The following is a 25,271-nucleotide window of genomic DNA, read 5'->3' as shown; positions in this document are numbered from 1 at the left end:
GTGCTGCCTTTTTTGCAGCTATGTCTGCAAAGTTGTTGCCTTTAGTAATTTCAGAGTCATCTTTTTGGTGTGCAGCACATTTGCATAATGCCAGCTTCTTTGGCAGAGTTATAACTTCTAGTAGTTGTTTTAAAAGATTTCCGTGTTGCACAGGGTTGCACAGTAGAAGTAACCATACCTCTGTTTTGCCAGATTTTTGCAAAATGATGTACTGCTGCAAAAACATACTGACTATCGGTGTGTATGTTGATGCTTTTTCCTTCATTCAGTTGACAAGCTCTGATGACAGCAATCAGTTCTGCGCTCTGAGCAGAGTGTGAGGAAGTTAGTGGTTTAGCTTCTAAAACCTTGTCAGCTGTGGTTACTGCATAGCCCACACAGTTTCTCCCCAGACTATTTTTGGATGCTGAGCCATCTACAAAAATGTTAGTGAAGGTCAGTTGCAGTGTGCTATGAATGTCAGCTCGTGGTTTCGTTTCCTCATCTAATTTTTGCATGCAACAGTGTTTTTCTCCGTCTGCTGAAGTGGGGAGAAGTGTGCTTGGGTTTAGTTGTCCACACTTCTCAATTGTAATGTGTGACTGTGATAGCAGAATGCCTACATATGAGAGCTGTCTTACATGTGTGAGATAAGACAAGTTTGCTTGCAGTAAGATGGAGGTCACGGCGTGCGGGACTTTGATAATCAATTTGTGACCGAGAACAATGTCGGCAGACTTTTTTACTGCTTCTGCAGCTGCTGCACAGGCCTGTATGCATGTAGGCAAGCCTGAAGCAACTGAGTCTAATTTACACGAGTAAAAGGCGAGTGGCCGTTGTTTTTCCCCAAAGGCCTGAGTGAGTACGGCCTTCATATAGCCTGCTCCTCCGTCTACATGTAAATAAAATAATTTGTCATAGTCTGGCAAGGCTAAGACTGTGCGTGTTTGTAGGGCAAGTTTCAAATCATTAAATGCTTTTTCTGCCTCTGGTGTCCATTCTATTTTATCTTTCAGTGCTAGATTTTTTCCATAAATTAAGTTTTGCAAAGGTTGAGCTAACAGAGCATATTCAGGTATCCAGCATCTGCAAAAGTTGCAGAGACCTAAATAACTCATCATCTGTTGTTTTGTGCGTGGTTTTGGAGCATTCTGTACTGCTAGTTTTCTGCTGTCTAACAGTGTTCTCCCTTCCCCTGTGAGCTTGTGTCCAAGGTATGTGACCTCTGAGCTCCACAGTTGTAATTTGTGCTGTGAGACTTTGTGGCCCTGCTCAGCTAAATGTTGTAATACTGTTATTGTGTTCGCTTTGCAGTCTGCCTGTGTGTTTCCCGTGATCAGTATGTCATCTACGTACAGGAGAAACTGTCCTGGGGCAGGGAGAGTGCAAAGTGACATAGATTTCCTTAAAGCTTCTGCATACAGGGTGGGGCTGTTCTGGAAACCCTGAGGTAACCTTGTATATGTGTACTTCTGATTATCAAAGGTGAAACCGAACAGAGCCTGTGAGTCAGAATGTAGCAGTACAGAGAAGAATGCATTTGATAGGTCTATAACCGTAAACCATTGCTCTTTTGGTGTTACTTGATTTAGGATTGTGTGTGGATTTGCTACCACAGGTGGGATTTGTTCTGTTACGTCATTTATTGCTCTGAGGTCATGTACTAGGCGATACTTTCCTGTGTTTGCTTTTTTCACTGGAAAGATTGGAGTGTTACAGGTCACTTCGGTTGTTTTTACTAAAATGCCTGCTTTCTCCATATCTGCAATTACTGGCCTGATGCCTGCCTTTGCTTCTGCTGTTAAGGGATATTGTGGTTTGACTGGCCTGTAGGTTGTGGTGGTTTTTACTACAACGGGATCTGCTCCTTTAATTAATCCTACATCTGTTGAGCCTGTAGACCACAGCTTTATGGGCAGTTGTTGTAGTTCTGGGTGTAACTCTAATGAGAGTTCATGTCAGTTCTCACTATCTTCCTGCACGTGTACATCAGTGCTGTCAATCATGTGGGTGGCTGGGTGGGTAGTGAGTACCCACCCTAATGTGTATCTCATGCATCCTGTTCTGTGACCTTGAAGCCACCCCTCATGTGTTTCTTCAGTTTTTTCATATCTGTCCCTTTCAACTTGAGCGAGAACGCGGCCTAAATCTTTCCACTCAGTGCTGTCATTGTGTGCTACTGATACATGTGGTTTTGGCATCCTGTTCACTCGTTGCACTATTTCTGGCTGAAGTACAGAGCAGACTGCATTACCACTTTGAGTGACATATAGGTGCTGCAATGTGAGCATTTGTGGGCCTAGTTTATGCACCTGTAAGTCATACATGGGGTCATGACCTGGGCTTTGTTTGAACCTCAGTGTGTTGTGATACTCTGTGTAGCCCTGCCGTGTTGAGTGGGTTGGCAGATATCGATTTGCTATGTGTTGCAAAGGTTCTAGTGAGGGCAGGTCTAATGTCCAGTAGTAGTGGGGCTCTCCCTGTCCTTCACACACATTAATCTGACAGTCAGTGAGGTTTTGCTCTTCATTCAACATTAGCTTAGCATACATGCCTTCTGGCCCTGGCAATACACCTATTTGCAGTTTTTCTAAGGAGTCTCTCCCTAGAAGGTTAACTGGGCAGGATGGGTCATATATACATTGATTTTTGCAGCTGCGTCCACTGTCTGTATGTACTAACAGTAGGCTCTCTGTTAAAGACTTAATGCTGGTGTGCCCTGATGCTGATTTCACTATCATGGTGTTACTGGAGTATTTCAGATTCGGTGGTTTTTGATTTAACACCGTTTTACATGCTCCAGTATCGCACAGCATATTCATAGGTTCGTTGTTTACATGAATAATTACTGTGGGTTTATGTTCAGAGCCTAAAAGTAATTGTTGTATGTTATAGATTTCAGTTTCATCCTCAATGTTTTGTTCAGCTTCAGTATTTTGCTCTAGTCACATACTTTCTCTGTCACTATGATTCTCTTTTTTGTTTCTGCAGTCTCGTGCAAAATGTCCTTCTTTTCCGCAATTATAACAACGGTTGTCTCTTTCATTTCTTTGCTTCCTGTTACCTTTGTAACCTCTGCTTTTCTGTCCCTTTCCTCTGTGTTGTCCTTGTCCCTGTCCTCTGTATCCGCCAGAAAATGCTATGACACCTGTGTCGGAATCTACAGTGAAAACACCTCCTTTTTCCTTCTTTTTCAGCACTCTAGTTGCATGCTCTGCATATTGTAGGGCGTCTGCTAGATTTCCTGTGTTTATTGTCACCCAGTGCTTTTCGACATGGGCTCTGACTGCGGGACGGAGACCATTTAGAAATGCATTTTTTAACTGCTGTTGGTAAGGTCTTTCAGGGCGGTCTTCATAATCTAGGCCTGAACGTTGTCGGAAAACCGGGCGTAGCCGATCGAGGAAGTCTGATGCTGTTTCGGCTTCCTTTTGTTTTACTTCTCCTATTTTGGAATAATCTGCTCTGGGGGCTAAACGAACCCTAATTCGGTCATATAAATCTGTCAAAGTGTTCATTAAATCTAGGGAATCTGGGCCAAGAGGTCTTCCTTGGTCATCTGCACCTGTAAAACCATCTTTCACTGTCCCCATTCTCAATCCTAACAGGTCTTGTACTACTTGAAGCATTTCATGACCGTTTAGGCCCCATTGAGTTCTAATTAGCTCCACTGCGTCTCTCCACTGTTGGAAGCCTTCATTTAAAGGTGGAACATCTTTTTCCACATTTTGTCTGTCAGCTTGGGTCCATGGTCTAAAAGCATACACAAATGGGTTTATATCTCTTTCTTCGTTCTCACCACCTATCAACTGTCCATATCTGGGATTAGGTGCAGCTACCATTGGAAAAATTCCGGAGGGTCCTGGAGGATCTACAATACCTCCCATGTCCCTGCCTGACGGGTCTTTCCCTATGTCTTCCTGTGGGTTTGTTGTCATACAGTTTAATGCACTTCGGGCTTGGGCATAAGGATTAGGATTAGGTTGACTAATGAGGGGATTTTTTGATTGTGGCTCTGGTGCTGACGGTGCTGGTACATAAAGTGGCGGCTGTAGGCTTTGTAATGTTGTTTCCTTTTTCTTTTTTCTTTTTTGTCGATTATCACTACGTCTGTCTTCCTCCTCTTTCCATGCTTTGAAATATTTTAACTCTTGAGTACGTTTTATTTTCTTTTTAGGACTTTTTACATTGTTTAATTCTGCTTGGAGGGTCTCTTTTAAAGTTGTCACTGCAGAGGGATTACATTTTCCCTCCCACGCAGGGCATTTAAACTTTTTTGGATTCCTCCATCTGTTTGCACTAATTTGTCCGGCGCCTGGACATTTTTTCTCTAACCACTGCTCGTCAGCAGTGAGTTTTGTTGATTTATTACCCATTTTCACTAATTTGTTTTAAATGTTTTATGTTTAGGTACCTTGAAAATTACAGCTTTTTAACTTTTACACACACAAACAGCCGTGGTGCTTTCTCTGGCACGAGGGATGAGAGAGGTTATTAACACAGCCTTCTACTTTCAAGCTACCCTTGAAAGCGGTGTTAATTTTATGTGATGAAGCACAACCTTTTTCTCGTCCCACCAGTACGTCAGCACCAGTCGGCAAACAATACGGTGGAATAGTTCAGCCTCCCTATTGTGCTGTAAATGTAACTTATTCCACCAATAAAACAATAAAACAGAAATATTTCGCGCGTTTAAAGGTTTTTATTATGACGCTTTTCCCTCTAAAATAGCTACCAACCCTCTTTCAGGCGAGCATTTACATTTAGAGTTTCCTATAATAGCTACCAGTCCTCTCTTAGGACGAGCATTTACTTGTAGGAGCAGCGTCAACTCTTATTCGAATTTTTCGCAAGATGTGGGTGAGTGTTAAATATTCACCTGATTTATTTCGTGGTTGTTTAGGTCTGCTCCATCAACCCCCAACGTCGTGGACCACTTTATAAGAACGCTGGCCAGAAGCCGAATTATAGCGTCTCTGGGCTTTATCCTCTGCCTGGAGAGGAGCTGTCGACAGACTTCAGCGCGGGCTTCTCACGACGTCAGGACTTGATGAAGGTTTCCTATTGGAGCATAAAAAAAAAAATCAATGTCCAATCCGGCTCGGAGGACCATTAAAAATGATAAGAGATATTATTTATCAAATAATCAGGTATAATGAAATAACACTCAGACACTTGTAACAGTTCAACGTGCACGGGTGAGAGCTCAAAAGAGACTCACACCTCTGCAGCAGCTCTCTGCCTTTATTTATACACAGCATGAAACATACAAGAAAGGAAGTAACATTCTCTAGTCAAACAGGCAGGTGTGAAATCTCGGAACTTATGTTCAAAAAAGGTTATGTTCTTAAAAGGTCGTTTCTTACTCTTGGGTGGCGGTTTCCTGTGAGATAATGTGAGAGCAAAACAAGTCTTTTTAAGGCAAGGTGCAGACAGTTGTGCAGCTGGTTGAGTGCAAACAAAAACATGAACCCTTTTTAGCTTAAATATATTAGCAATCATGAATAATAAAATGTCTTAATAATAAAATCTTATAACAAACGGCCTCCCTGATCTGAACCCGAGCGGTGCTTTGTTATTGGACTTCTGTGCTAATCACAGTTTGGCCATAACGAACACCTTGTTGGAACATAAGAGTGTCCATAAGTGCATGTGGCACCAGGACGCTCTAGGCTGTAGGTCGATGATCGATTTTGTAATCGTATCACCAGACCTGCGACCATATGTTCTGGACACTCGGGTAAAGAGAGGGGCTGAGCTGTCAACTGATCACCACCTGGTAGTGAGTTGGATCAGGTGGCGGGGGAGGACGCTGGACAGACCTGGTGCACCTAAACGCATAGTAAGGGTGTGCTGGGAACGACTAGCAGAGGCCCCAGTCCACGAGATCTTCAACGCACACCTCCGGCAGAGCTTCAACAGCATTCCGAGGGAGGCGGGGGACATTGAGTCCGAATGGACCATGTTCAGTGTCGCCATTGCCGAAGCTGCTGCATTGAGCTGCGGCCGCAAGGTGGTTGGTGCCTGCCGTGGTGGTAATCCCCGAACCAAATGGTGGACACCAGAGGTGAAGGGAGCCACCAGGCTGAAGAAGGAGTCCTATCGGGCTTGGTTAGCCTGTGGGACTCCGGAGGCAGCCGACAGGTATCGACAGGCCAAGCGGAATGCGGCTCGGGCAGTGGCTGAAGCAAAAACTCGGGTGTGGGAGGAGTTCGGAGAGGCCATGGAAAAAGACTTTCGGACTGCCTCGAAGAGATTCTGGCAAACCATCAGGCGTCTCAGGAGGGGAAAGCGGTGCTCTACCTGCACTGTGTATAGTGCTGGCGGAGCGCTGCTGACGTCGACTGAGAAAATTGTCAGGCGGTGGAAGGAATACTTCGAGGACCTCCTTAATCCCACTGACGCGTCTTCCAAGGAGGAAGCAGAGTCTGGGGATGAGGGGAATGACCTGCCAATTTCTGGATGCGAGGTCACTGAGGCAGTTAAACAACTCCTTGGTGGCAGAGCCCCTGGTGTTGATGAGGTCCGCCCCGAGTTCCTGAAGGCTCTGGACGTTGTAGGGCTGTCTTGGTTGACACGCCTCTGCAATGTTGCGTGGAGATCAGGGGCAGTACCCGTGGATTGACAGACCGGGGTGGTGGTCCCCATCTTTAAGAAGGGGGACCGGAGGGTGTGTTCCAACTACAGGGGGATCACACTCCTCAGCCTCCCCGGGAAAGTCTATGCCAGGGTGCTGGAAAGGAGAGTTCGTCCGCTAGTCGAACCTCGGATGCAGGAGGAACAATGCGGTTTTCGTCCTGGTCGCGGAACACTGGACCAGCTCTTCATCCTCTCGAGGATACTTGAGGGTGCATGGGAGTTTGCCCAACCAGTCTACATGTGTTTTGTGGACTTGGAGAAGGCATTCGACCGTGTCCCTCGGGGTGTCCTGTGGGAGGTGTTGTGGGAGTATGGGGTGTCTGGCCCATTGCTACGGGCCATTCGATCCCTATACAACCGTTGCAAGAGCTTGGTTCACATTGCCGGCAATAAGTCGGACTCGTTCCCGGTGGGTGATGGGCTCCACCAGGGCTGCCCTTTGTCACCGGTTCTGTTCATAATTTTTATGGACAGGATTTCTAGGCGCAGCCAAGTGGCGGAGGGCTTTCGCTTTGGTGGCCTCAGAATCTCATCTCTGATTTTTGCGGATGATGTGGTTCTGTTGGCTTCATCGGGTGAGGGCCTCCAGCTCGCACTGGAGCGGTTCGCAGCCGAGTGTGAAGCAGCAGGAATGAGGATCAGCACCTCCAAATCTGAGGCCATGGTTCTCAGCCGGAAAAGGGTGGAGTGCCCACTCCGGGTCGGGGATGAGTTCCTGCCCCAAGTGGAGGAGTTCAAGTATCTCAGGGTCTTGTTCGCGAGTGATGGGAGAAGGGAGCCGGAGATCGACAGACAGTTTGGGGCTGCAGCTGCAGTAATGCAGACGCTGCACCGGTCCGTCGTGGTGAAGAGGGAGCTGAGTGTAAAAGCGAAGCTCTTAATTTACCGGTCGATCTACGTCCCTACCCTCACCTATGGCCACGAGCTGTGGGTAGTGACCGAAAGAACGAGATTGCGGATACAAGCGGCGGAAATGAGCATCCTCCGAAGGGTGGCTGGCCTCTCCCTTAGAGATAGGGTGAGAAGTTCGGCCATCCGGGAGGGGCTCAGAGTAGAGCCGCTGCTGCTCCACATCGAAAGGAGCCAGCTGAGGTGGTTTGGGCATCTGACAAGGATGCCCCCTGGGCGCCTCCTGGGTGAGGTGTTCCAGGCATGTCCCACCGGGAGGAGGCCCCGGGGCAGACCCAGGACACGCTGGAGAGATTATATCTCTCGGCTGGCCTGGGAACGCCTTGGTGTTCCCCCGGTTAAGCTGGAGGAGGTGGCTGGGGAGAGGGAGGTCTGGGCCTCTTTGCTTAGGCTGCTGCCCCCGCGACCCGGCCTCGGATAAAGCGGATGAAGATGGATGGATGGATGGATGGATAAAATTATTAACTATTCGTAATATAGTTGTATAATAGAAGGCAATTAACCAATTAACGTGGTACGACAAAATGCCCGTGTAACGAAATCCGTTTGCGAAATGCGTTTCGCTGTTCCACGTGAAAGATGTATTGTTGTTGCAGTGCGCTATTTTGTGTCCTTTTTGTTTGCAATTAACCTGTTGTTCATTCATAATGGAACCTGCCTAAATATGAGCGAGTTTAAAAAAATGTTTAAAAAATATCATTGCACAGTGTACATATGTACATTAATTAACGTAAATGTAAGTTTTAGTTTTTAGTGTTTAGAATTAAATTCCATAACGTTATGTACATGTACACGTACATACGTTTGCATGCATACGTATGCGTATGCATGCAAAGGCGATGGAAAAAGGTGCTTTGACTTACGAACATTTTGACTTAAGAAAGACCCTCTGGAACAAATTAATTTCGTATGTCGGGGTTCCACTGTATATATATGTATGTGTGTGTATAGATAGATAGATATAGATATATGAGTCTTTTAGTATTGCATGCAGAATAATTTGTAAAACTGGAATAAAGGAGTTTAAGGAACGAGAATAGACTGTTCTCAATAAGTCTGAGCCTCCTCTTGCTTGTGGCCAAAGGTAACAGGGTTATATAATACAGAAACAACCGGTGTGAAGTAACACCATTTCGTCATCAGGGACCTTTGGTTTGTGTGAGTTATAACACCAGGCACACAGGAAAAATAAGCTGACATCATTAAAAGTCCTACACTTGAGTGAGTGTTTGATGGATAAAAGGCTGCTGAGGGTAAATTTGTATTTACTAATTTCTATTTATACGGAAAACTGTGAACAAAACCAAACTGTGGTTAAGTAACAACAAAAAAAACCTTCAATATGCTGAGTTAAACTTTTACAGGTTTATGTCAAACAAACCTTAATCAGAAACGTTGTCACAGTTTTGTTTTAAAATTCATCATTGTTTAAAGTGTTCACTTACAAGTCCAGAGGAAACCTTGATAGATAAATAAATAAATTAATTAATTAATAAGGTGAAAGTGAAATAAAAAAAAAGAAAATTCACAAAACAAAATACTGGTAAATAAATACAATAAAATAAATAAATAAGGTGAAATAAATAAAATAAATCCAAATCCATCAAACAAAATAAAGGGAAATAAAATAAAAGGAAAATAAATAATAATAAAAGTGCAAAAATTAAAATTCACAAAACAAAATCTTGGTAAATTAAAAACATAATAAAATAAATGAATAAATACATAAATAAATGTCTTGTCATCCTCCAGTGCAGCATCAGCTTTGACATACTATGGAATTTGTTTGAACATCGGCTCATTTGGTGTTGGCGTTTACTCCGCCCAGTTCTTTTCCGGGCTATCAGAAGCTCCCTGCTTGCTTGTCCCATTGGTTCGTCTGGGACGCCGGCCAATGAGCATGCTCGCTCTGTTCCTCAGTGGAGCTGCCTGCTTCGTGTCGTTACTCCTGTCCAGGTACAATGGTGAGTGAGGAAGTACTTATCCGCATTTTCAGTAATTTAGGTTAGTTCATAATCATTTTTAAGAGACATTAAATATTAAATTAAATTAAACTAAAATGAACACAACATTAAATAAAAACATTAGAAAAGCATCTGTTCTTAGGTTTCTATTCTTGAACGCCACAAGAGGAGACTGTTGAAAGCTCTTGATGACAGTTGCTCTTTGTCCCAGGCAGTCGATTTATTTAATCTGTATCAATATTTTTAGTGGGAGAAAATACTGGTATTTAATATTGGTAGAAAAAACATAACATTAGTGGGAGTAGGTGGAATCATTCTATATGCAGTTTGCAGCCTCCAATCAAATCTGAGACCCGGTACTCTGATACTCTGGTGCAGGTACGCCGATGCTGGTTATGAGTCTGGCTCTGTTGGGGAAACTCTGCGTCCTGGCTGCCATCTTTATCTCCACTCTGTATAACATTGAACTGTTCCCCACTGTGGTCAGGTACAAAACAACACAACACTCTTTAATGCAGGTTTTCCACAAGCAGACATCCCTCTAATGTTCACTTGAGCCTGGCTTCAAACTTAAAATGTCCAGATTTACTTCAAAATAAACATGTTTATAACCTGTTTAATTTACCTCTTTCTAACAGCCTTATGGGGGTGGAGGTACATGTCTTATAACGCTTGTATTAAAAATGAGCTGTTTTTTAAAAATAGGGGCGTGGCCTCTTTGACTGACAAGTAGTAAAGACACAGACAGCTGTAACTGCTAGCTGTCTGCTAAACTTCACTTAAGCTAAGCAGTCTCTGGACTGGACCCCTGGACCAAGGATGGATCAAGGATGGTAACCGGTTCAGCTGTTACAAAGTGTTTGTGTTATGAGCCACGGCAGATGTTGTCCTTACCAAAGCGAAAATATCAGTCAGATTATATTTTTCTGTTTTTTGGCAATTTGGTTACTAAATGGTTGTGAACTGAAATCTACCCATCATCTTTTTCACGTACACAGACGAGCAGTTTCTGGAAACTAAACATCAGTTTAACAGCATGTATCTTCTGTATGAAACTTCTCTTTTGTTGCACGGTGAACCAAGGGCACCATAAACCCCGTCCAGTTGTACATATTAGTTAGCTTATAGAGGTATGATTTAACTTGAAAGCAAAAGTTGTAAGGTTGTTTTACTCTCATTAAGCATATATTTCCACAGCATCTGCTTCTTACTTCCAATACTTAGTTGAACGATTTGTTTATGTATGATCTTCTAGCTGATATTGAAGTCTTGCAAATTTAATTGGTCCTATTGGTTTTTGAGCTACTTTTCATCTGAGATTAGATGTTAGGATGTCGGGGCAATTAAACAGTACAGCAGAAATCTTCTCTAGCCATTGTTCAATAAGAGTATATATTTTTTTGTTTTTAAATCCAGGCAACGCTGTTTATCACTGGTCAACCTGTCTTTCCGGCTCGGTTGCCTGGTCAACACCCTCGTCCCCGCAAACCCTGACGGAGCAATCTCCTTGGCTGCTATGGTTATCTACAGCAGTGGACCAATCATATGCTGTGGACTGTGCCTGCTGCTGCCGGAAACCAGTGGTATCCCACTTCCTGACTCTGTGGCGGACTGCAACAGGCAGCTACAGCCCCACCAGCCCGCCATGGATGCGCTCTGGAGGACAGAGTGAGTTTTGTTCGTTTTGGTGGCAATAACTTTCTTTAACATTCTTATTTTTTTTTAAGTAGTTTACAAAAACCAGTAATAATGGCTGTAAAACCCAGAGATGTACATTTGTTTTTCAGAAAAACAGCTACATTTGTAAAATATAAAGAAATACAAAGAAATAAAATATATGACATCACATGTGAGTTGCCTGGCTCGTTCACAGCATGTCCTGCTGTGTGATTTTTCAGGACACTGGTGAGCAGCCAAACCAGCAAAGTGGAAACGTTCCCTGTGGAGAAAGACAGCACAATTTCAGCACTGCTGATATGAATGCAGCCGACAGCTTTCAGTTACTGCTTTGATATTAATTAGACCAAAAACAAACATGAGTTCATGTTAGAGAAACTTCATACCAGCCGGCAGGATGAAATTATTCCCTCTTAGAGGATGTTGGAGGATTTCCAAGACTTGAAAGGTGTGTTTTATTCTTATGCTGTTTTTTTTCTATTTGTTACCACTTTGCGTTTTTATTATTGTGAAAATAAATTGAACCAAATGCTGATTTCCTTTTGTGTTCGTTAATCAGCAGTTTTGGGTTCATCCATTGTTTTATGAGTGTAAAAAGACATTTTAAATTTGAGTTTTGAAATAAGTATGCTTGAGCCAGTGCTGTGCATAATCATAATCTCTATTTAATGAGAATCGTTTAGATTTGGTTTTTACAGGGATTTCTCTGACTCTTTTAACAATGTTACAAACTGTAAATGATAAAATCCAGAAATACTTAAAACTCATCCATCTCTTTATTTCATTCTTATCCTGTTTTTGTACTCAATTAAGGGGAAAAAAGGACATATTTGAAAAATGGTCATATTTAGTGGTTTCCTTGTTCTCTTTTTGTTAGCTTTATGTAGCGTTTCCAGTCTTTTTTTTTGCCACTATCCCAGTTTTACATGTTGTAAGTATCAAACTCAAAAAGACAATATATTTATGGCCAAAGACCACAAATATATGCTTGTATACACAAAAAGACAATACTTCCTTCCACACTACCAAGTGTACAATGCAGGTTTGAGCTTCCACTAATGGATTCTGCTGCATCCCATTGGCCCATTGAGTACCATAGATGTGCTGAGTACACAAACTGTAGTAACTAGTTGTTGTTACAAGTAAATTCTCCATGTTATCCACTTTTCCAGGAGATGCCACTATTTTCCCATGTTTCATTTGTTGGTCCTGTCCCAGACATGTGAATGCCACATGCTTTGTAGGAACACATTTTGGTTTGCTTGGAGTTTTCTCAAAGAAACAATGAGAGACAGAAGCAGGGTGTTATGAAGTGGAAACAATAAACAGCTGAAATGTGAAGCTGCCAATAAAGTTAAAAAAAAAAAGAAGAAGAAGCTGGAAGCACTACTGTAAGTACCCTAGCAAAGCCACGAGGGTAACAAGTAGGTTTAGAGTATCTTCATCATCTCTAGTATCAGTTTCTCTTAGATTTAAAACTAAAAACAGACAAAAACAACAAAAATGTAGATTTCAGATGTAATTAAATGTTTTTAACAACTGCAGGTATGTTACAGTATTGTGCCTTTGTTGTGGGTGTTAATCTTTAAATGTGTTTTTTTAAATAAATTTGTGCAAATATAATATAATTGACCATAACAGGAACAGACACTATGTATTATTATATGCAGTAACAAAATCATAATAGTAAATATTATTGCATTATTGTAAACAAGTTTGTGATAAAAACAAATATTGTTTTTACTTTGATGTCATTGACAACGACTTTAAATAAATGTGACTAATTCTGATGATGTGAGGGATTTCAGTAATGTAATGTTTTTCTGTGAGATTAAGCAGGAAATATTCAAATGTTAGCCCAGTTAGCTTTTTTAAATTTCTGTTGTTCTCTCTGCATAAAAACAAGCGGATATTTTAGAACACATAAGGTTTATTAATATTTGCATAGGATCCAAACAGTACATTGTACTGCAGCTATGAAAAAGCCCCCCCCACACACACCACAGTTATTAATCTGAAGACATTGTTAAGATTAAAACATTAGCAGATCCCTAAACTCATACTTTAAATGTCATTTTAAAAAAGTGCAAAGTGAAGAAAAACAAAATATTTAAACTGATATGCATATTAAACTCCTTAAAAATTCCTTCATCCACCTTGTAACCTGCTCCATTTAACATTATTACAACATTATGTGTAACCATATTTACATGCAGACAAAAAAAGAAAAAAAGAACAAGGGTGCAGCAAGTCAGTATAACCATCTCCACGATAATTGTAACACATTGACTTAAAGAGCTAAAGAAAGTGCTTAACAGTTGGTGTTGAAATTTACAACCCCTTAAAGTTCCCTGATCACAGCAGCTGACAGTTAAATTTCAACTTTTTGTTCGATTTTTAGACTTTACAGCAGTTTTGGTGGTGCCACTGATCTTAAACTATCAAGACTTTAAACTATAAAAGAAACTAAACTAAACTAAAAGAAAAACAAACAAACAAACAAACAAACAAATGCTTCTCTTGGCAGCCAGCCTTTAGGCAACCAGCCTAAAGTTGCCATTCAATTTCAAAATAAATGTAAATAATAATAATTATGATGATGAAACTAATAATCATAATAATAACAATAATAATGGAATAGTTGATTTCATTTAATCCAAGTGGTTGTCTTTTTGTGATTCAAATTTGTACCAAGAAACAAACAAACAGTGGTACTTCAATATTAAATGTGAAACATTTGAAATGGTTAAAAATGCCAGTTAAAATATGTCAAAATGTATTTTGCCTGACAAATGTTTAAAATTTTCCAATATTACATTTACTATGTGAAAAACCGAAGGATCATTAATTCATTTACAAATATATTCATGCAGTGGAGTGTTTACGCCTAACAAAACAACCACGTTCCAAACTCATTTTACCCAATATTGGTTCTTTCAGATGTTTTTCTGTCAGACATCCAGAGGGTAGTGTCAATATGTAACAAAGTTTGCAGGAAAGATCCCAACCCGACCATCTTCCAGTTGCCCCTCCCACCAATCATACTGGGAGTCGGTCTTCGTGATGACAGTGATACGGTCGCCTGGCACAAAGCTGAGGTCACCTGGCTGCTCCCCTGCAAAGGGGTGTGTCGCTGTGACAACCATCAGCCCAGTGGCTCCACCCTCTGATGATCCCCAATCTACAATTAACAAAAACAAAGAAAGTAAAACAGAAACAAAACAAACATTTGACAAAAGCAGATTTAATTTACTGCAAATTCACTGTTTAACATAGGTCTGATATATTTATGTTGTACAATTCAGAATATTAATATTTATTTACAATAACACAGAAAACAGATGTTGAAACTGAGACATTTTACTATTTCATGAAAAAAAGCTACTTTTGAATTAGTTACGAAACAAAAGCTGAAATAGTAAGGGTTACTAAAAAGAAACAGCTGGAGGCACATTTTTCATCTAATTAGATCATCAGAAAATCTCATTCTCTAAATTACATAAAAACATCAAAAGCTTAAGAGAATCTGGGGAAAAATTAAGGGACAAAGCTGAAAATCAATATTGGATGCCTATGATCTTCAGGCCCTCAGGTGGCAGTGCTGTCATGGAAATCACTGCATGGACTCAGGAACACTCACTGTGCCATCCACAAATCTGAACATAATTCATGTCTTGTCTAGACCAAAGTTAAATTGAAGGGGATCGAGGCAGAGTAGAAAACTGTTTTGTGGTCAGACGAATCCAAATGTGAAATTCTTGAAATTCTAGTGCATGGGCACTACAAACTGGGAACTTAAGAGAACTTTGATAAACAGGCTCCTTATCACTATTTAGTCCAAGAGGTATGGGGGTACATGAGTGCCTTTGGAACCGGCAACTTGCACATGTGGAAAGGCACCATCAGTGCTCAGGGTATCTAAAAGTTTTAAAGCAACATATATTTTTACACATTTTATCTAGACAATGCTAAACCTTGGGGGGGAAAAAGACTCAGCACTACTGAGCAGCTAGAATCTTCTACCAGGCAATACATTGCCACAATTCCTAGTTTTATGGACTACTGTTAAATGAATAGGTGCTGCCATCAAATATAAAATGTGCTTATGTTTTTTTTTTTCAGTTTAAACATTTGATGTGTTTTTTATGCTTTGTTGTGAATAAAATCTGGGTTTATGAAATTTGCAGATCATTTCATTTGACTTTTGTTTACATTTTGCACAGCACCTCAACTTTCTTGTTAACTAGACTCATTTTTTGTGTGAGATGTGTCAAATATTCATACCGTTCATCTGAGAGTTTCTGGAAGCAAACTGACCTGAAAGAGAAACAAAACATCAATTTAAGTAACGGTTAATGAATCTGGAGAAAATTAATCTACAGCTGTGAAAACATTAATAAAAATAAGTTCTCAAACAAGAAATATGAAAGACTAATGCTCTTTTTCCATCTTCCTCCATTAAAATTTATTCATTAGTGTTTAAATAAAGAGCTTATTTAAAATAAATAGCGCTGCAGTTTAAGTTGCAGATATGTGCTGTGAACACTAGAGAGAGCTGCAGCCCCAAAGTTGATAACAATATATTAATGTGTTTATCACTGCACAAGCAATCATACTGACTTACATTAATTTGCTGAAGACTCACTGACCTTAAACCATGTCTTCACCATAAAATTAATCATTTACCTTGGAGGACTCGTTTATCAACACAAAGGGGTCAGATCCCCACAACGTAGCTGTTTGAACAGGTGTGTGTCGCCGAAGTATGCACACGCACATACGTACATTCACAAAACACTAGGATTATTAATGGGTTTTGGTACTGGCTGCATCAAGGTCGTGGGTTAATAACAGACTTGAATACACGGTGTGCCATGTGACCACATGAAGATACAAAACAAGGTAAATACAAATGGGAGACAAAATTACTGAAAACGATGCTAAACAACCACATGGAGAGTTGACAAACTGAAAGAAAAGGGATACAAAATGAGCACGAACAACTTTTGTTCTTTTTGTTTTGCATCAGTTTAACCATTTCTCGAGCAAAAAAACCCCAGGATGTTGTTAAGCCGTCCATTACAACCACAATGCCGTGCTAAACAATTATGAAGAGACACAAACTGACCACAGAAACACAATACGGCCACAAAAGGCATGGAAATCTGTCTGAAATGGGACGCAAAATGGTTTAAAACAAAATGACAACAAAAAGGATTAAAAAAAAGAAAAAGAAAAATGACAAATTCTGACTATAATAAGATGCAAACAAAAACCCAAAGGAAAGAAAAATATGTTTGTACTAATTGGTTGATTTGAATTCTCCAGACCCAAAACCAGTTACTAACATGGGCAATAAAACCAAGTCAGAGGCCTCTGAGTTTGAAAGTGGGCTCAAGGAGTCACAGCGGCCCTCACAAAATGACAATGAAAGAAAAAAAAAAGAAAAGAATAGCTGGTAAGGAGTAAGTAATGAAAGTTAATGTAAAACTCACTTGAGGTTTCAGATTTATAGACAGAGACACTTGGGTAGAGAGTGTTTTTAGTCCTTACTCCAGCTCCTGTACTCAGACACATAGACGCAAAAACACACAGACACACACCCCATTACACACAATTTCGTCCATAAACTAATAGCACCTGAACAGTTGTATTTCAGAGCTTTACCGGCACTGGCTGCTGACACCTCGGAGTAGCTTGGTGGCTTTGACTGGATCGGAGCTGGTGGTCTGGCTGGGCGAACGGATGACTGGAGACAAACACAAATGTACACTTTATGTACTGCATATTAGATAAAGGCAAAAAATAAATAAATACATAAAGTAAAAAACAGACAAAAAAAAAAAAAAAAAAATCACATGACATTCAGTATAACAGTCACTGAGCTACACTTAATTTGTGTCTCCATTGTTTGTTAGGCAAATGCGTAAACCACTATTGAGCCACTATGTAAAAAATAAAGCACAATAATTGTCAGGGTATTTTAGATGGATGCTAAACTGCATACTGCCTCTATTCCAACAGCATGGCTTTGTATGAGAAAAGTCTGTGTGCTGAACTGAGCTGCCTGCACTCACCTACCCTTTAGTGAGCACACTGGAAACTATTTAGGGGATCTTTTGAAACCATCCTCACTTCACACATAGGTGCCTTTCCTTTTTGAGTTAAGCTTTTGGTTTGCCTACCCTAGTTTGCAAATTCTTGCTTGTCCAGTCGGTGGTGTAGGCCTCAGTGTAGACATCTAGGATGTGGTAGAGGTCATAGCACTCTGACGGCGGTTCCACATCACCATTCAAAATGGCAGATGCGCGGATGTCTTGGGAGTAGAATCTGCAACAACACTACTGGATTAAAGACAAGCACTTGTTTGGAAAAGACAGAACTAGTTAAACTTCTGACATGCAGCAGATTGATTCGTGTTTTTTCCCCATACTTGCGGTTGGTTTCTTTGCGTTCAATGAGGCAGGATCCCTCCAGAGAAATACCTGCAAACAAACCTCTGGACCTGCAGTAGGTGTACACAGCTGCAGTACTCCGCAGAGCCACATCAGCCTCCACGTTCCTAACAAGCAGAATTTATTCTATTGATCAAACTGGCAACGGTGAAGTTTAAATGGTCGAGTAACATTTTAGAATTTGAAAACATTAACACCTAATGACCGGTTAATTAGCACTAGTGATATGTTTCATGCTCTGCACATAAAAAATAAATGTTTTTCCAAGCACAGATTTGTTTTACTGGATGAAAAAAACAAAAACAAACAATAAATAAATAAAAACAAAAACCAAACAAACCAAGCTGCAACTTGGTTCATAACTAACCCCCCCCTCCACCCCCCCCCCCAAAAAAAAAAAATCAAATAGCAAAATAAAAAACTGCAAAACTTGCTTCAATGACCAATAAGTCTGTGTTCCAGTTTTTGTGAGTGAAGTTGTAGCTTTTTATTGGCTGTTATGACTATTTAGCAGTTTGTACCTCTGTAATGTAGCTTGCTAGTACAGTTAGCTAGCGCTAGTTGATACGTTAGCTTTTCAATCTCTCATCCAAAGATGGCCACTTTTGGCTACAAAACCACAGCATAGTATAGCCAAAATGCTTAACTGAATTGATGGATGACAACACAGTAGTTCAAACAATGTTTCATATACAGTTGATGGAAAAAAATGCGAAAGAAGACACTTAAGAACCACCAGGGGAATTAAAAAAAAAAAAAAAAAAAAAAAAAAAAAAAAAAAAATCACAGTCCTTGGTTTCTCCAAGGACCTGCAGTCTTCTTTAAGTTTATTTCCTGCTGTGTCTGTAAAACTATAGCTGTTTGCGGTTTATTCAATCACTGTGTATGTGACTAATTTCATAGTACCATATACACTCAAACATAAACTAATTGTAACAACTGACCATCTTCTTCAAACAAATTCAGCTCTGGCTACCATTTGTTGTCTGTCTGTAACATTTATTGAGAATGAACCGACTGACATGTAACTCGCCACGCCCACAAACACCTGCCAATACATGAGCACCAAAACCGGTTAACCCACCCTGAAACCACCTTATTCTAAAATTAACCTCAACATCTTAATTGGCCTCTAAAGTAAATCACGGGTGATTTTTTTCCCCACCTCAGACAGTTTGGCTATCTGCTTCAGGCCTCAAAACACAAACTGTCATTAAATGTCTCATAAATCTCTAAGCAGAATAGGACAATCAAACCTAAGCTGTAATTTACATAAACAGAAAGCATTCAAGGCAATTAAAAGACAGACAGACAGACAGATTGTGTTAGGAGGGGTGGGGAGTAGACTCACCTTCCAACAGGTCCCACGGCGACAGTGGCGTTCCCACCAAGCGTCAAGTTCCCACCCTTTGTGAAGGCTTCGACGGCCCTCCGATAATTCAGGATGATCACCAAGTCTGACACCTGAGGGGGGACCAGAAAATTAGCCTTTACTTCTGCTTTCCAAAAAGGGATGTGGTGCATTAAAGGACAAATTGACATCTCAGTGATGCAAACCGCTGCATTCACAACCTTTAAAAACACTATTGATACATTTATGGCAATTATGAACCCCTAAATTCAACACAAATACAAATGTTTTGTCTTGGAACGCAAATCAGAAACCAAATAAATAAAATTATACAATTTGGGATTATACCTCCACCCCGATTTCGAAGCCTCCACCCAGACCAGCGATGCCAATAGCTGAAGGTGCTGACCAGCCTGCAGACACAAAAACACACAGAATAAAGCTCAAGCATGGATAATATTTATGGCTGAAGCCAGGATGGATTATTCACACTGACAAGAGCTGGACTGTAAAGAATGGCTTGGCCTACTGCTGGCGCCAGTGTTTTCAGATGTGGTGAACTGCTCCTTTAATGTGAAAATCCAGAAAACCAACAAAAGAGCCTGAAGAAGAAGAGCAGGGGTGGTGGCACCACTCAGTAAGACCCATGTGACCCTCGGTGGGTTCTGGCACCACGACAAACTCAAACATCCGCCACCGCCGGACCAGTTCACTGACATCAAACGCTTGACGTGTCAGATGACTACAGCACACTCCCAACACTGCAGGGAGGCCTGGTTTTTAACCGCAGGAGCCCAAAATGTCACAAGACAAAACAAAACAACAAAAGGATTATTGAGAGACTCAGGAAGATCGAAAACAGCAAAAACTGAACCAAATAAGAAAAAAACAGGACAACAGGCAAACAGCAGCAAATCACAAGAATTGCTTCGTAGACTGCGGCTAAATCCATGATTAAAAACCAGCTATTATTTCCTCCTCCAACATGACACCTCTGCTGTTGAACTCTCTTTACCTTACTAATAAAGAGTACAGACTTTCTAGAACACATAAAAAAATGTGTACTCATCTTATACTTTGTGACAATCAAATAACAGAGGAATAATAATTCAGTCACTCAGATCAATCATGCAGATAAATTCCAGAAGCAACATGTTTCTCACAAACATACAGAGACTTTACTTGGAAGGGTAACAAAAGTATACTACTGTCAAAATGCCATTTACAATCGATTACAATCTTTTTTTTCGAAGTTCAGTTGCTTTGTACAACTGTTACATCACACAGACACATGCTAAGAGATAAGAGCATATAAATTCCAAGAATTCCACTACAGTTTTAGTTCTTGGATTGTCCCCGTAGTACTGCACAGCAAGTAATTTTCCTCAGATATTTGGATTCGAAATGCTCCAAAAAGGTGCCAACAGTACAAACATAGGCCAGGATTCAATTGGACTCCAATTAGCTAACATGAAGCCTAGCAGACAGCTAGTAGCTACAGCCACTGTGCCACTATCAATCTTTCAAAGAACCCACCGTGGCATAATAATGCAAACTTTAAGCCTTTAAACAATTTAAACTGGTGATTTTATAATTCACAGCACTAAAATTGTATAAAGGGGGGAATTAGCTATAAAAACCAAATCTACTTGTTGAAGCAAGCTGTAAAAATGTTAAATTCTGTTGTAAAATGTCTTCAATTTCTCCAGACTTTTGGTGCTTATATCCTTCAGACAAATACAAGCTTGCAAAACCATATTTATTTTGTGTAGAAAAACAAACTGTTATATCCACAAGTAAAAACAAACAATAGAGGATGTGCTTTGCGGAACACCATGCTAGTACTGCTGATGCCTCAATAGCATTGAATTTTTTTTTTCTGGAATAGCTTAATTTCTCAGGACTGGAGTTTGATGCTTGTGAGTGAATCATTTTATTTGTCGATGAGGCTGAAGTGCTGGTTGGAAGGAGCAAAACAATTAGTGAATTGATCGAGCACGGCTTTGTTCTATCTGACAGATATAAAAAAAGAAAGACAACATAAGTCTCCACATATTTTGGCATCTGGTGACTTACCTGAGCAGCCTTCTTAATTAAAGTTTATATTTTTTGAAACACACCAACAGATGCCTGTGCAAAATTCCAAACCTTTACAGAGCATGGAAGGAGTGGCGATCTTACGTCTGTCAGGAAGCCTGGCGATTACTACTCCGCTGCCTCCTCTGGCTGTGATCATGAAGCCTGCCTTGATGACGGAGATGATGGCCAGGCCCTCAGCCTTAGCTATTACGTGAGCTACAAGAAAAATATGGTAGAGTACACACTTTTAGCTACACTACAGTAAAATACTTCACATTTTAAAATATATTAGAAAACCCAAGTATTTAAAGAGCACTGGACTAGTCCTCAGTATATAAAGCTGACAATATGACAGGTTGTTACCGGGGATGAGTTTGTCTGGTCCATTTCTGCTGGAGATCTCGGTGAAGTCTCTCAGGATCTTGGCAGCTTTCTTGGCCTCAGACTTCAGGTTGGATGGGATTGGGTTACTCACTGCAAACACCCAAATTACATGGCTCATTAAAGGCATCAACAGCTCATTCAAAGCTGCCCCCTTCCACCCTACCCTTCTCAACAGCTTGAAAAGTTATCATCCTGGCAACAAACCGAAGAGTAACATTCATCAATGAGCTCACTGTTCACTTTAATTGATCTTATCTTATCTCCATCTGCAGCAAACAAACTTCCCATTACGCTTTTACTGTGAGGCTCAAAAGCTCATTTATGCTGATAACTGGCACGTTATTTTAAGGGACATGTTTACTTATTAGAAAAAAAACAATCATTTTGCTCACGGCTGAAACGAGCTGAAGAGGAACATTCAGTCCAGAACAAGAAGAAATAAGGACAGATATGAGCTTTTCTGTGACATAAAAGGAATTCCCTTTTTACGCAGCCTACCCCTACTTTCTATATTTGGATTTATTTACCTTAAAATAGAAAACAGACAAAACTTCTGTAACTGCAGCAGTAAAAGCAAAATTTGAAAAGTTTTTTAGAACATAAATATTTGTGCTAGTTAAACCCTCATTAATTTTTACATTTGTGTGTAACATTTATAAAATGTGATTTTCACAATATCAAAATTAAGTCTGTTATTTAAATATATAAATTTTAAACTACTAAATTTGTTCACAGACAAAAAAAGAGAACATATCTGAAATATAAAGAGATTTAAATAAAAACAATGGGACGCACACACACACACACACACACACCTAATGATTTATCATAATATTAATTGATGGATGCCCGTAGATGATAACACATATGACACATAAGTCTGGAGGTGCAGGACCTTTTCATTCTTTTCCAGAAAGAATTAAATTAATCATTCACACATATATATCATTATGATTGTGTTTTATTCTCTACCAAGTCATGGGGATTCTTTTAACCAAGTTCTTTGAACTCTTATTTGAAAACAGCAGCTCAGTGTTCACATTTAAAAAATTTTTTTTTAAGTTAATACCAGAAAATGAATTTGTATTTCTGCTTTTGAAAACAGTAAGAGATTAATTTTCTTCCCATTTTCTCTGTATTTGATTTTTAAAGATTAGATGACTCTTCTTCAGGTCACATGCCATAAGACTTTCCAGGAAATCTCTGCAATGAGAGTCAGAGAGCTGTGACCAGTCTGCCGACATGCCAAAATGCACTCCTGCTGCAGCAGCAAATTCCTGACACATGACACAGCCTGAACAGCACATCCAAACATGCCGCTGACCAACAACACGCCAACATGGCCAAGTGCTCCTGCAGCATCGCCTAGACTCCATCACAGCCTGCAGCACTGATGGAGAAAACACTGACTCCGAGAAACCACCCAATCCTCCATTCTGAACGTGAATCCAGTGGCTTCAATGAGACTCCATAGGGCTAGCACTGAGGTGGAGTTAGTTATAGCCATCTTTCAGACAGAATCTACCTGTGTATGGAAGTTCTATTGCTCTTTTTAGACAATTCTAGTCAATCATGCAAGTTTAATTAGTGTCTAAGGAGGTTGAAACATTCCTTTATGTTCTAGTTGTTGGTCATAAGTTCTGGTAATTAGACTGTGATCATCTACATAGAAGTTTGACTCATCTTTGGAGCGGTTATACAGGATTTTAATTGGTTTTTTTGGTTGTCTATGGGTGTTCCTTATGCCTGCAACAATGTTCCTTTGGACTTTAAGATGGTACAGTTTGTTAAAGAGATGTCTAAATAGGTCACTAGGGAGGTTTCCAAAGTCGCTGCATGTCAACTGATGATCTGTGATTTCCCTGTGATTTGCTCATAAAAATGTTGAAGGGGTAATTTCAAGTCTTTTCAAGCCTTTCAATTGAGCTATTTTTAAATAGCTATATCAAGAGAACTATTTAACCTATGTCATTCAAATTTTTAATCCAAATATTTACTACTATGACCTCAGGAATTTGGCATTTTGAAAATGTAGCTGAAGTCCAACATAAAATTCTGAGACCTTGGATTAGTATATGGCTTACAGGAAGCTTAAATTCCACCATGTGTGTCATGAACTAGATCATGTTATATATAAATTTATCATTTTTTAATAGGTTCTGCATTACTTTTGATATACTTTTGATATACTTGACAAAAAAATAGCAAAACAACAGCTTTGTAATTAAGTTTAGTTTTGGTGTTATTTATAATGGTCATTGCAACATCTATCCACAAACCTATCTAGTGAGATGGGTATGTGGATTAGCTTGATTAATACAATGAGAGAGGCTACAGTTACCACAAGTGGGCATAGGTATACAAGGAGTATGACATCACAACTGCTCACAACAACAAGGTAAATAGCTTAATGTGAACACGATGCTTTGATGTAGGATAGTAAAACACAATTATGATGGTCAAGCTGGGAATGTTTCTTGGTTTGGTCAGTTCTCTGGCTGTTCTTGATGTTGGAGTTCCTCTTAGTAGTTTCTAGTGGTTTATGGTTTTGATCCATGCTATAGTCATCAAACAGGATTAACTTGTCTTGGTTAGTTAGTCATTAATAAGAACAGTCAGATTTTTGGCAGAAGTCCTTTAGGTTTTAGTTATTTAGGAGCTGTGTTGTCTTTAAAGAGGTTTTAGATGTAAATGAGGAGCTTTTGCTGGGAATTAGTGCAGGTTTCTTGCTTCTGTTACCTCCACAAGGAAGTTCTGATTATTTTTCATAAGATTCTGGTCACATATGACGAGGTCCAATGGCAATAAACTAGTATAATTAATCGTATTAATTTCACTCGTAACATAACAATCCCAGCAGCACAGAGAAGCAGTCACTCACAGCTGATTAACAGCTAACAATAGCCTATTAACACTAATGAGATGTCACAGATTCTCTACAACATAAGCAACATACCCAACCCAACCTAACCCTATGGCCAAGGCCAAAATAGGCAGCATGTAAGTTAAAAAAAAAAAAAAAAAATTATATATATATATATATATATATATATATATAATATATGTCTGAAAAATATCTTTAAAAAACCCCAAACAAACTGTCAGATGTCTTGTAAGGTATGTTTTTTTGTGTACACATATTTTAACAAACAAATATTTACTCCCCTAACCCGCATCTCCCTCTGCCCGTAAAAAAGAGAGAAAAACTAAAACTGCCGTTTATAAGGGAGTAAACATTAAACTGTAAGAACGTTTCCTGGTAAAACTGGTCTTCTTTTACTAAACCTAACCCTGTAGGTGTACAGGTAAAGCAGACAGGTAGAACAGATCGGAAACAGCAGACACACACATAAAACAACTCCTTGTGTAGTTAAATTACTTTTTTTTTTTTTTTATCTTTAACTTACTTTTTTTCTTGTTTCTTCTCTGTCAGTTTGACTGACGACAGGTAAGCAGTACAAGCCTCTTCACTTCCGCTTCACCTGACGCTTCTCACAGCCGGAAACTGCGCGCGCAAAAACTACGTAAAGGAGAAGCTCTAAGTGGAGGCACGTGGTTAGGTGAGGGCAGTTGGAACTGTGTCGGTTTGCTGTGTGAAGGCTGGTGCTCTCTATCAACTAGGCGCGCTCTCGCGTGACTGCAAGGTAGCTCGACCGGGCGGCTTTTCCCCTGATTTCAGACTCTCAGGTGCGCGGTTAATGTGGAGGCTTTTAATTTGGTACTCAGATGTTTTTTGTTTCCCAGGTATATTGATATCTAACAGTAAAAATACTGCATCCAGATAATGAGTTTTACCTCTGATAGTTGCACATTGAATTGATTGATTGTATATAT

General features: G+C 40.0%; 2 protein-coding genes across 2 annotated transcripts in view; one reads left to right on the top strand and one right to left on the bottom strand.

Moving 5' to 3' along the window:
* The window catches only part of LOC146491432 (solute carrier family 22 member 6), a 28,474-nt gene extending 11,776 nt beyond the window's left edge, over positions 1 to 16,698 (top strand). The window contains exons 7-10 of the mRNA XM_085152817.1: positions 9,280 to 9,491; positions 9,870 to 9,978; positions 10,908 to 11,159; positions 11,390 to 16,698. Of these exons, the coding sequence (XP_085008943.1) occupies positions 9,280 to 9,491; positions 9,870 to 9,978; positions 10,908 to 11,159; positions 11,390 to 11,471 (655 nt within the window). The 3' untranslated portion in view covers positions 11,472 to 16,698. The remainder of the gene's footprint in view (positions 1 to 9,279; positions 9,492 to 9,869; positions 9,979 to 10,907; positions 11,160 to 11,389) is intronic.
* On the bottom strand, positions 13,081 to 25,023 carry sh3yl1 (SH3 and SYLF domain containing 1). Its single transcript, XM_085152847.1, has 11 exons — positions 24,845 to 25,023; positions 21,417 to 21,527; positions 21,156 to 21,269; positions 19,323 to 19,387; positions 18,975 to 19,087; positions 17,602 to 17,730; positions 17,354 to 17,498; positions 16,836 to 16,917; positions 16,664 to 16,729; positions 15,453 to 15,485; positions 13,081 to 14,349 (listed from the first exon to the last, which is right to left on the bottom strand). Coding segments are annotated over exons 1-11 (1,068 nt in total). The 5' UTR covers positions 24,846 to 25,023; the 3' UTR covers positions 13,081 to 14,140.
* Between the last annotated feature and the right edge of the window lie 248 nt (positions 25,024 to 25,271).

Source organism: Neolamprologus multifasciatus, chromosome 23 (assembly GCF_963576455.1).
Source record: "Neolamprologus multifasciatus chromosome 23, fNeoMul1.2, whole genome shotgun sequence".
Lineage (NCBI taxonomy): Eukaryota > Metazoa > Chordata > Actinopteri > Cichliformes > Cichlidae > Neolamprologus > Neolamprologus multifasciatus.
This window is presented reverse-complemented; position numbering and strand designations above follow the sequence as displayed.

Bases quoted from the DNA above. Each gene is read 5' to 3' on its own strand.
- sh3yl1 (XM_085152847.1), bottom strand. The intron at 16,918-17,353 runs GTAGGCAAACCA...GTTTGTCTCCAG, and splicing joins GCAAGAATTTGCAAACTAGG to TCATCCGTTCGCCCAGCCAG. The intron at 16,730-16,835 runs GTAAAGCTCTGA...GTCTGAGTACAG, and splicing joins GGTGTCAGCAGCCAGTGCCG to GAGCTGGAGTAAGGACTAAA.